This window comes from Mastomys coucha, unplaced genomic scaffold, assembly GCF_008632895.1.
Source record: "Mastomys coucha isolate ucsf_1 unplaced genomic scaffold, UCSF_Mcou_1 pScaffold18, whole genome shotgun sequence".
NCBI classification, from domain to species: Eukaryota; Metazoa; Chordata; class Mammalia; order Rodentia; family Muridae; genus Mastomys; species Mastomys coucha.
The window spans coordinates 108,077,182-108,089,010 of record NW_022196900.1 but is presented as its reverse complement, the minus strand read 5'-3'; the positions used below and the strand labels follow the sequence as shown (position 1 = coordinate 108,089,010).

The 11,829-nt window shown below is 45.7% G+C and overlaps 1 protein-coding gene across 1 annotated transcript in view; it reads left to right on the top strand.

The window, feature by feature from the left end:
* Pex14 (peroxisomal biogenesis factor 14) overlaps positions 1-11,829 on the top strand; it is a 143,516-nt gene that overhangs the window by 108,009 nt on the left and 23,678 nt on the right. Inside the window, exon 4 of the mRNA XM_031379478.1 lies at positions 10,970-11,098. Coding sequence (XP_031235338.1) covers positions 10,970-11,098 — 129 coding nt within the window. The remainder of the gene's footprint in view (positions 1-10,969; positions 11,099-11,829) is intronic.

Genomic DNA, 11,829 nt, shown 5'->3' with positions numbered 1-11,829 from the left:
GGTACATGTACCCATGGAAGGTAGAGGTTTCAGAATGCGTGTGGGTACATGTACCCATGGAAGATAGAGGTTTCAGATCACCTTGGAGCTGGGAACTGAACTCGGGTCCTCTGCAAGAACAGTATGTGCTCTTAACTGCTGAGCCATCTCTCTAACCCCATATTAACTAATTTTAATTACAATAGCAAGATATAAAATTGTGTATACCATGTTGTCATGTATGTATACATGCATGTCATGTAAACACGTGTGTAAATACACATGCTTTTTACATAAAAGCGAGTACCTGTGATATTTTTTTAAATGATGTAACAGTGTGAGCAGTTGTCAGGAGAAGGAATCCCACATTTCTCTGCAAGCCTTGTGTATTGTTAGAATTTTGTACCGTGAGAGTTAAAAACAATTACAAAAAGTTCCTTAGAAGGACACTAAGTAAGTCCCATATAGACACCTCTTGTACAGATAACACTGTGGACTTTACTGTGGCTGCCAAGAAGTAAGGAGGAGAGATGGCCTGCACCAAGGGCTCCACTCTGGGAGGCCAGATGGGAATACAGAGGTTACAAGGGCTCAGTAGATTCAAAGCTCTGCTCCTCATGCCTGCTGTCAGGCTGGACACTCATCAGATAGAATGGCAGGCCCCCTCCTCGATGTTGATGTGCAGCCATGTACCCCAGCTCCCACTTTTCTCTTTGCAGTGCTAGGGGTTGACCCTGGGGTCTGGGGTGTACTGGGCGAGTACCACGCTACTGAGCTGCACTCCCCTCTCCACATATGATACACAGTGACTTGCCTTCTTTTTAGAGGTGAGATTTGCTCTGACCATAACATCAGCTTATGGGTTAATGTATCAAAAGTGCTGTGAGGCCGTGCAATGGTGGCACATGCCTTTCATCTCAGCAGGTGGATTTCTGAGTTTGAGGCCAGCCTGGTCTACAGAGTGAGTTCCAGGACAGCCAGGGCTATACAGAGAAAACCCTGTCTCAGGATGGGGTTGGGGAGAGGCCTGGGGGAAGTGCCTTGAGAAAATTTCAGATGACTATAAACATTTAAGTAATATCCCATTATTGAAATGTACCACGGATCTCCTAATCATTAATTGTTGGACATTTCTTTTGTTTAATGTGTTATTTTATGAGGTGTAGGGTTTCATGTGGTCCAGGCTGGCCTCAAATTCACTAGGAATTGGTAGAGGCCCTTGCGCTCCAGCTCTCCTCACTCACAGGCTGTGTGCTGGCATAGCTGGCTTGTGCTACCATGGCCAGCTCACTGCTTTGTTTTGCTTTGTATGAAAACCATGAAGGCTGGGAACACAGCCCATGGTGATATGACCTACTATGTGTGAGGCTCTGAGGTCAAGCCCCAGTTCTAGAAAAAATAGAATGACAAACCATCTCGGCCCGTACTATTTTGTTCTATTACTGTGCTAACTTGTCTTTGAGAAGCTTCTCTGCTTTCTCTTCATTGTACCCTCAGATGGCAAACAACATTGTGTAAAAACATGTTTAACTTCAAAATAACCAGAGTTAACTTTAATAGTGCGTTTGATGGTAGACTTAAGTTGGGGACCTTGTACTTGAACAAGATTTGGGATAGTCTCCCCTTTGGCTGTAGATCCAAGGAGAGGAGTCTGGGCCAGATTCCAGCCCTGTCTAGCAGTGGGCTCCTCCTTAGGGGCTGAGGGGAATGCATTACCACATGCACTTGAGCTGCACACATAGAAGACGACAAAACAATTTATATATTGACCCGTTAGGACATACAGTGTTTTAATGTGTTCATAAAAGCTTCATGGTGACGTCTTTTTAAAATGATGGCAGAAACCTGGCCATTTTAAGTTTGGGGAAGTAAGCTGAGTATCAGATAATAAACTTTTTTTCCAGTTATGGATTTAAGATTTAGGATGTGAAAAATAAATCCTGGAGGAACACTTGTGGCACTTGGCCGATGACTGGAGGCATGGCAAAGCTTTCCTTAAAGGATGGTGGTAACCGCCTTGACCTGTGCCCCAGACTGGACTGGCCTCTAACATCAGGCCATCTTGGGGAACGAGAAGGCCAAAGCATATGTTTGTTTTGTTGCAGTGGCAGAAACATTTCTACTGGTGAGGCAAATATTTAGACATGAAGGAAACATTTGGGTAGCCAGGATGTGTCAAAATCAGACAGATGTCTGCCTTTTAAAATCACATTAAAAAAAAAAAAAAAAAAAAAGCTCCCTTAGATTTGTCTGCAGCCCCAGTGGATTAAGCAAGAGCTTTGAAATGTGGTCTTGCTCCGGTCTCAGGGCCTAGGCCAGCTCTACACATTTTTCTGTTGTAGTTTTTCCTCTTTTAAAAAACAGAGATAACCATTCTAAAGTGTTAAGGATCAAAGTTTTTGAGTTATTCCCTCTAGACATTCACTTTTAAAAATTAATTTATCCAGCCAGGCATGGTCATGCATACTTCTAATCTCAGTATTCAAGAGGCTGAGGCAAGTGGATTGCTGTGAGTTCAAGGCCAGCCTGGTCTGCATGGCAAGTTTCAGGCCAAGCAGAGCTACATTAGAGACCCGGCTGAAAAAATGAAAACAAAATACAAATTAGCTTGTCTGTGTGAAGTATTGGAGATATATGTGTGTGTGTGTGTGTGTGTGTGTGTGTGTGTGTGTGTGTATGTATGTGTGTGTGTGTATATATATATCAATCAAAATTCACAGGGGCATGTTATAGAAATTCTATCTTTACTCTTTCCCCTAGCTAATGGTTCCTCTCCATGTAAACCCACATTTCCTGTTCCCATCCCTTCTCTTTTTGTGTTATGCATATTCATAGCTAAGTACATGTGCCCATGTGTAGACACATGTAGCTTTTACAAATAATTTATACCTTTATATCTTTTTTAACTGATACATAAACATTTTCCATTTTTGTTTTTATTTTAAAGCTTAAAAAAGATTTATTGTTTTGTGATTGAGTGTGTGTGTGTGTGTGTGTGTGTGTGTGTGTGTGTGTGTACGTGTACACCCATGAGTCCATAAAAGACCATCAGATCTACTGGAGCTGGAGTTCCAAGCAGTTGTGAGCTCCCTGATGTGAGTGCAGAATTCAGATCCTTTCCAAGAGCAATATGTGCTCTTAACCAGTAAGCATCCCCCACCTAATATACACATTTTTTAAGGCAGGATCTCATTATATATATAAGCTCAGGGTGGCCTGGAGCTCATCCTGTCTTCCAGGCTGGTCTCAAATTCTAGGTAGACCTCTAGCCTCAGCCTCTGGAGTGCTGGTGTTACAAACATGAGCCGCCATGCCCAGCTTCGTATATTAAGTTGTGCACATATACAGGATCTCACACTGTATTTTCAAATGCGTGTGTATTGTGCAATGCACAGATCAGTGTTACTTCTCTGTCTCCTCAAAGAATCACCTCTTTATAGTGTAAGCATTTGATATCATGTCTTCCAGCTTAAGAAATACAATTTTTCAGTTATCTTTACCTGTGATGACCAGCTCTGCTCCCGGCACTTCTTGCCCTGTCTGGTGTAACTAAGAACCCTTGATCAGTGTACGGGGCTCATGTCTTGTATCCTGACTATCCCTTTTGCTTTTCCTCTTTGGCAGGAATTTGTTCTAAGACTTTGCTGTTGAGGACATGCTATGTCAGGCTCTCCAGGGTGTCCCCTCACCCTGGGGTAGTGTGGAAAGCCCCACACAGGGTGGGGTGGGAGTGAGGGCAGGTGAGTCACTGCTCCTGTCTGTGAGGTGATCTTAGTACATATTCTTGACTGGAACTTGCTGTGTAGACCAGCCTGGCATCACTTCTCATCTGCCTCTGCCTCCCCAGTATGGGGATTAAAGTTGCCGCGGCTGGCTTCTGTGGGGTTTTTGTTCATTTGTTATTTTTTTTTCTTCTTTTTCATCTGTAAATGAAAAGGAGGAATGGAAGAAGGGAGAAAGAATGGGATAGACACCCCCACCAGAACTTCAAGGGATTTTTTGTTTTGTTGTTTTCCTTACTATTGTTTAAAAGGCAAACAAGGGACTGGAGAGAGATGGCTCAGTGGTTCAGAGTTCTGACTGCTCTTCCAGAGGACCCAGGTTTAATTCCCAGAGCGGACATCGTGGCTCAAACATTGTGTAACTCCATTTTTGGGATCCACTAGTGCCTTTCGCTGGTCCCATGTATACTGTGTGCACAGGGTGCAAACATGAAGGCAAAACACTTGTACACATAAAATAAAAAGCAAATTTAAAAAGGCAAATGAGGAGCTGGAAGCTATAGCTCAGTGGTTCAGAGCACTGGCTGTTCTTACAACAGACCTTACACAGTGGCTCTCAAACATCTGTACCTCCAGTTCCAGTGGTTCCGAGGCCCTCCTCCGTAACCTCTGCAGACCGTACATATGGTGCACATGTACACACTCAGGTAAAATGATCTATTTTTAATAGATTTAATAAATAAATATTTTTTAAAGCAAACAACGGCCACGGTGTCTTCTGAAATGAGTAAATTTAAATGTTGCTAGAGTGTTTATTACTTGGGCTTTCCCACACATTTGTAAAAACCCACCAGGCCTTGGCCTTGGAAATACCTGTACTTCCCTGGCCTGTGAAGAGGCTGCCGTGCCTGTTGTAAAGACCTACTTACTTATTACTTATTGCTGACCTCTGCGACAATAGCAGTCTATAATCCTCCAGAATTGATGGCAGACTTCAAAAGTAGCCCTTCTTTTTGTTTTCCTTCAGTATAGCCAGAGAGGGATTAAAAGGAAAGTGGGGGGGTGCTCTTTAGACTGTACAAATCAGAGATAGACATCATGGATGCTGACTGGAGCTCCGCTCAGTCTTTCAGACGGAGGTCTCAGTTTGTGTAACACAGAGGGTAGCTCACTTCTGTCTTGTTCAGTAGCTATACTGCTCCCCAGAGGCACTCAATAAATTTTATAGAAAGTTCCCTCCTTATGTGAAGGCGCTAAGCCTCGTGTAGCTGTTATAATTTAGGGCTCCAAGGGAGTACATCTGCCTTGTGAAATAACCTGCCAAAAGTGTACAGAAACTTTTGATCTTGGTTGATTTGCCTGTGTCATTGTACTATTGGGCTCTAGGACCTATGACCCCAGCCTGTCTGCTTTGAAATTAAAGCCCCGACTTGCATTTAGTTCATGGCTGAAATGGTCCTCCCGTGTGCTGTGTTGGTAGAGACTTCTGAGCTTGCCTGCTGGTGTTCTAGTTTTGGCCATTAACTTCTGAGAGCTCCACACCTGGTTGTGGCTGAGTGTCACAGCTCCTCTGTCTCCTCAAGGACCCTGTTCCTTGACACATCTTGTCTCCTGCCAGCTCTCCAAGTGTGTAAGTCGGCAGTGAAGTACATGGTACACTGGCTTCTTCCCAGTGATTTACTGGGAGAGGCGCCTGCCGGGGAGACCAGTGTCCTCGCGCCTTTGCTTAGTTTTCTTGCACATTTGATATATTTAAAGGATGTATTGTCTTTATTGTTTATTTATTGTTCATGGGGATGAGGAAGAGATTGGTGTGAGTTTTAACAAGGGGTCTGAGCACTCTGTGCTGAGATGAGAATTACATTCGTGGGTAAAATATCTTTCTTTCCCTGGGTGGCAGGAGGCAGTGTTTTGCTGTTTCTGAAGCAGCCTTTCTACGGAACAGTTTTCAGAAGGATACTGAGAGAGCATCCAGTTTCAAGGCATCAGCAGCAACTTTTCCTTCAGTTGTACAGATGCCCTTCATTTGAGGAGAAGCAAAATCTCTCGTCCCATTCTTGAAGTTACACATTAATATCGAGGTCGGAAGAGCCGGCCCACTTCCAGCTCAATTTGCATAAAAACTTTCATTCAGACTAGTGATATTTAGAACTGTTTTTCTCAAAAACTGGTTCTTGCTGCTTGGGAAATAGTTATCAACAGAGAAGGAAGCTTTGGCTTATTTGCTTAATATTTTAACCTAGCGGATTAGACAGGTTGGGGGCTGGGGGAGGGGATAGGAGGGGATAAGAGAGTGGGTGGGGCGGCCCCATAAACAAGGTGATATATAATATTTTTTTTGTTCTCCTTTTAAATAAATACCGATCAGCTTTATGTTCAGAGACAATAGGAGCCGTTGGCTTAAATTTGCAGTTTACTGTATTTATGGCTGTAATATCAAGGTGCTGCCGTCGTAATTTCATGCCCCAATGAGAAGAGCAAGGTCGAAGCAAATGCTTCCATCGGCATCTGCTAGCACACTAACTCATAAACAAGGCCCGGCTGGATCAGGTGGCACGGAATAATACAGGCTAATGAAATACAGCCCAGCTTTCCATTACTGTTAGTTTTTACAGTGTCGTCATTACGTGTAATTTATGTTTAAAAAATTCAATTTTATACAAGGCACTGGGAAATAGGGGTCCACAGGTCATCCAACGACTTTTAGAGGCTCCGAGAGTCCTTATTGTACTCTACTGTTCCAACAAAATGTTAATAAAATAAAATAAGAATACTTTTCCCCTTTCCCTCCCTGAGCCCATTCTGAGGGAGTTGATTTTTCTTTTAATTTGGGGAATATCTTTAGCCAGCTGTCTTCCTGCCTCATCTCCCCCTGGGATGTGCCAGGCAGATAACTAGGTGTGTTCTGAGAGAGGTGACCCTGCTCAGTCTGAGTCTCAGTTGACTCAGAAAGGAGGGGCTGTGGACGGAGGAAGAGGGTCTGAGCTCCCGGCCCTTCACTGCCGCCCTTGGCTGCGGACATGGGGCTTTGCACTCACCCTGCCTCCGTGTTCCTCTCATTCTCTACAATTTGATTATAAAGCTTGGTCCAGACTGGAAGGTAGAGGTTCATTACTTTGCATATTTTCAAACCATTCCTAGACCTTCTGTCTTGGTTGCTTGCCCTGCACAATACAGAGAACACTGCTGCCTCCTGTCAGGTTTCTGTTTCACCTCCAGAGTCAGGCCCAGAGCTGTGCCCAGCAGGCACTGCAGTAAGTGTGGAGTTGCTTGATCTGAGAAGTCCTTGTGCAGCCAGACCCACAGGAAACCATCAACTTTGCAGGGAAAGGACATGGGCTTCATGATTCATTCATTCTCTCTCTCTCTCTCTCTCTCTCTCTCTCTCTCTCTCTCTCTCTCTCTCTCTTTCTCTCTCTCTCTCTCTCTTTCTCTCTCTCTCTCCCCCATACATACAGACACACACTGTCTTTGACTTTTGTTTGCTTTCTAATAGAAACCTTTAAGAAAAGAAAGCAGACTGTTTATCTGCTAGGAGATAAAAATAGGCAGGTGCGACTGTCCCGAGTCTGCTTCAGATGGCAGTGGAGCCGCCTCTGGTCACTGCAAAGGCGCTCCTTGTCTCCATTCTTTTAAATGCAGCCCTCTAGGGAGAAGAAATCCTGATGTTTGGGAAAGTAGTTTGGAGCGAACTTAGGGAACAGGAAAGGCTCTGGGGACCTTGGAGAGCTTTGCAGATTAGGCCGCCCAGGGCCTGGTGAGTGCCCGGCCCAGCCTCCGGCCACTGTTCTTCCTCCTGAGCGGTGCCCCATTCTTTCCCTCAGAGAGTGAGTGGCAGGACTTCCTTAGAGTTCTTCTTTCTGAGGGTGGGAACTCTAGAAGAATCACCCATGGTGGAAGGGAAGTTGCTGGAAGAAGATTAAAATGACAATCCTAGTGGTGTCAGATAATGACAGTCGACCCCTCAGCTAAGAGGAGAATGTAGCCTTATCAGAATGAACCAACTCTTCCAAAGGCAGATAGGGAGGGAGGGAGCAGGAGGCTTGCTTGCTGCCTGCAGGATGGCAGAGTCCTCTGCTCTCTGTTCTGTTCAGCCATTGCTCAGTCCCTTTGCGATTAGATTATTCCTCACAGATAGCAATCAACTGGAAGGAAGTGTGTGTGTCTAATTTGCATGAGATTATTTAAAACAACAACAACAAAAAGGTCTGCATTAGTCAGGGTGATGGTAAACACTGCAGAGATGCCTTTATAATATAGCCTGTGCCTTCTTTGGCTTCCATGGAGAGCCAAATATAATTCACTTACAATTGGCAGTTTCCTTTATTATTCATTTTAACCTTTTGGATTCTGCAAGGTCTCAATCAAAGATCTGCATTGTTTATCTTGCGGGGTGGGTAGGAAAGGTGGGGGTAGGGCATCTGCATGTTTGTGCATGGGTCCTATGGTAACAGTTTATCAGAGGTAGGGTCCTCTCTGTGCAAGGAGCCAGCAGATAGCTAGTCTTGATCCAGAGAGAAGTGACTGACCTCTTCTTGGTCTTCCTACACTTAGCTCCATAAACAGAGCCCTGAAACTCGCCAGTGCTGCTGGAGTGAGGACTCTCAGGGAAGCACTGGCAGTGCTGGTCTGTGAGGAATGTCTGGGGTAAGATGAGGGTGAGGACGCACCATGCTTATCACTCTGGCCTTATTGAAATGTCGTCCAGTTACCATTTGCAGGTCTGACCCAGGGTGTCGGTAGCCCATGTTTCTATATCCACAGGAACTAGTATTGGCTCTTATCGACAGGTGGAGTCCAGGGCGCCATGGGAGAAAGGAATTTAATCCTTCTTTAAACCTTGACAGACTTTAAGAGTGAAGTTGCCATCTGATGTTTGTCACTCTGGTTGCCACTGTTTTCCAAGACAAGTCAGATCTAGGCAGTCCTCACCCCTACCCCAGGGAACATGGTTAGCATAACACTCCAAAATTATGTTCTCCACCCCCTCTTTCTTAAAAAAAAAATGACTCATTTATTGAAACAAAATCAAGCCTCTGACTTTCCTAGAGAACTAGGTATATTGGAATTCCAGCCAGTATAGAGTTATAGCACCAAATGAGACGGTCTCTGAGAAGCAAGAGTCCGGAAGGAAATGCTGATGGCATTAAACCATCGCCTCAATGGTGGGCTCGGCCAAGGGAATGCAAGCTGTGTTTTATTAGGAAAATAGCCTTGGTAAAAGCTCGGGGCCAGAGGGCAGAACAGCCGGCAGAAGGTCCTGTTCCTTTAACCAGCGCCAGCTCTCAAGGCCGAGGCACAGCCCGTAACTTGCTGTATATTTCCCCAGCGTTAAGCATTATCGTACTTGTTTATATTTGAAAGAGCCAGAAGGGAAATGAGAATGCAACTGAATGCTCCTTTTGGGAGAATTATCCTCATTTGCAGCCAGCAGCTGACAAGGCACATGATCCACCAGGTTTAGAGAATTCCGCGGTGTACCAGTGACCAGCAGCCTGTGCTGATGTCGCAGATGCCGCTTCCTTTTCTCTGTGGCGGACTGGGAAAAGCAGCGTCCTCCTTCCAGGCTTGGAGAGGAGTGTCCCTTCCTATTTAGGAAGAGCCACCAGCGACTGACAGGTGAACAAGCCCAAGAGGCGTAGGCTCTAGGGAACCATGTCTTTCAGTTTTACCTGGCTTATCTGTCTGTCCTATCCCTGTTCTTGGGAGAAGGAACAATGAGAAATGCAACCCATTTGTGGCAAGCCGTGGCCTGGGGGTGCCCTGTCCAGAGCAGTCTGGGATGCTCTGTTGCTTTATCACTCTCCAGCTCGGTGAATGCAAGTGCTCGCAGTGCTTGCTTGCTTCTGTCTGGCTCTAGTGTGTGAAGAGGAAGTGCTGCTGCAATGTGAAAGAAGAGAAGTCAAGAGCCATTTTGCAAAGTTGAGCCACTCCCTTGACCGTTTGTGGTGGGGCACAGTCTAAGGGATGGCTTCGACTCAGGCCAATATGGTACAGGGCTGAGCTGCGCTCTAAAGCATTAATGTACACCATGTATTAGCCCCCAGGCACAGAGTGCGAGGCACTACACTTTGAAGATGCTGATCCTCAGAACCGCCTTGTACTTCATCCACCCCCAGGGGCAAGTATACCATGCTGTGGGCCTCTAATGGAGAGCTGCCGACCAGATGTGGAAAAGCTCTTGGCCCTGGTTTAAAAGCTCTGTGTTGTGGCTCTACTGGATATTGGGATTCCCGGAACAGCCCAGAACAGCCCGGACCAGCTTGAGTTGTCTTCTGCATGCTGGCAGTGACCTCTCTCCAGCTTTTCTACCCTAGGCAGTAGATCTCTTTGTATACACCGTTACTTCCTGAGTGATCCTGTAGGAATCTTGTTACACACCTGGGCTCTACACTTCACTCCCACCAGATCCTTTACCGGTGGTCACCCAGTTGGCCTCTCTGCTCCCAGCCTGCTGGGTTAGGAGCCGGGACTTTCACTGCCTTTCCCTTCCTTCTTGGCAAATCCTTTCCACATGCCATAGCCACTGCAGATGGCGCCCTGCGATTTCCTGATGCCCTGTGTGCAGTATAGTTTAGAGCGTTGGAGGATTAAAAAAGGGGGTTGGGGGGGAGGAACTAGCCAAAGGCGCTCCAGGCAGCCGGGATAGGCTGGAGCAATTGTCATCTGAAAGCGTGGGCCCGGTCTCGTTTTGATCTGTTTTCTTGTTTTATTTTCTTCTTTACATTCTATATCCCATTCATACTAATCACAGTCAGTCCTGATTTTTCTTTTTATTTCTGCATTTGTCATAAAATAAAGCAAATTATTCCCGTCTTCGGAAACGATCTAGACTAATTAGTCGTCTCACCCAATAATTAGTTTTTTGTTTCCCTGTCTGTTTTCGTGCATTATTGTTGGTTTTTTCCCCTCTTTTTTTAACACCATTACAGATTAAAATGAGCCACATTTGCAGTTGATGGTATCTGTTTTCGGGGGAAGAATGGAGAATTGCAGTACGGAGCGACTTCAAAAGCAGCAATAAACTCAAGGATAAATTAAGGAAATTGAATGAGCCACATTTGGAAGCAGTGTTGAGGCTAATATTCTGTCGCTTAAGGTTAAATTGCGACAGAGAGAGGTTCCCAAGAATCCGAAATCAAGGCGGCAGCACACTCAAATACAGGCACTCCGTGGCCGTCAGGGCCTGCTTGCCAAGGAGGATTTTGCTGAAGGTGGACGCTGGCAAGAGATAGATACTCACGTGTGTCCTTTGCTCTTCTCTCTAGGGCTGACAGATGAAGAGATCGACCTGGCTTTCCAGCAGTCAGGTACTGCTGCTGACGAGCCTCCACCCCTGGGCACAGCCGCCCCAGTGGTTCCTGTCCAGCCCCCTCACCTCATTCCGCAGCCATACAGTAAGTCACCTGTTCCAAGTCCTGCTTACTTCGGCTGGGATTTGGGACACAGGCTAAGAGCAGCGCTCTTTTGAAGCTCCCACTCAGCAAACTGGGAGAACTTGGATGTTTCCAGTTGATGTAAAAAGCTCTTGAGTTTTTCTAGGGATAAAAAAGTGGCACACTCAAACTCATCTAGACACGGTTTTTAGTGTGTGACAAAGGTGCAGGGGAGCCAGGCGTTTGTGTTGTTTCAGACATTGTGGTCATACAGATGATCGGCTCTGCCCCTTATATCTTATCCCATGATACTGAGCGTCTGCTTCCTAACCCACACATGGGGGTGTGAGTGGGTTCTCCTCACTCTCCACTCTCCACAACAACCTCCATTTAAAACAATAAACTCCCCAACGGCCAGGATTCCATGTGATCATTAAGGCACCTTTGTATTTAATCTGAAATCCCCTTAGAATCTGCCAGTACATGAATATACATGGTGAAGCCAGGACAAGGGAGTGAAGGTTGGCCTAAACTTATGAGTAGTTAGGCTACCTACTGACTAGGTCGTGATCGCAGACACAGTCACAGACACAGACACAGTCACAGACACAGTCACAGACACAGACACAGTCACAGACACAGACACAGTCACAACCACAGTCACAGACACAGACACAGTCACAGTCACAGACACAGTCACAGTCACAGTCACAGTCACAGACACAGACACAGACACAGTCACAGACACAGTC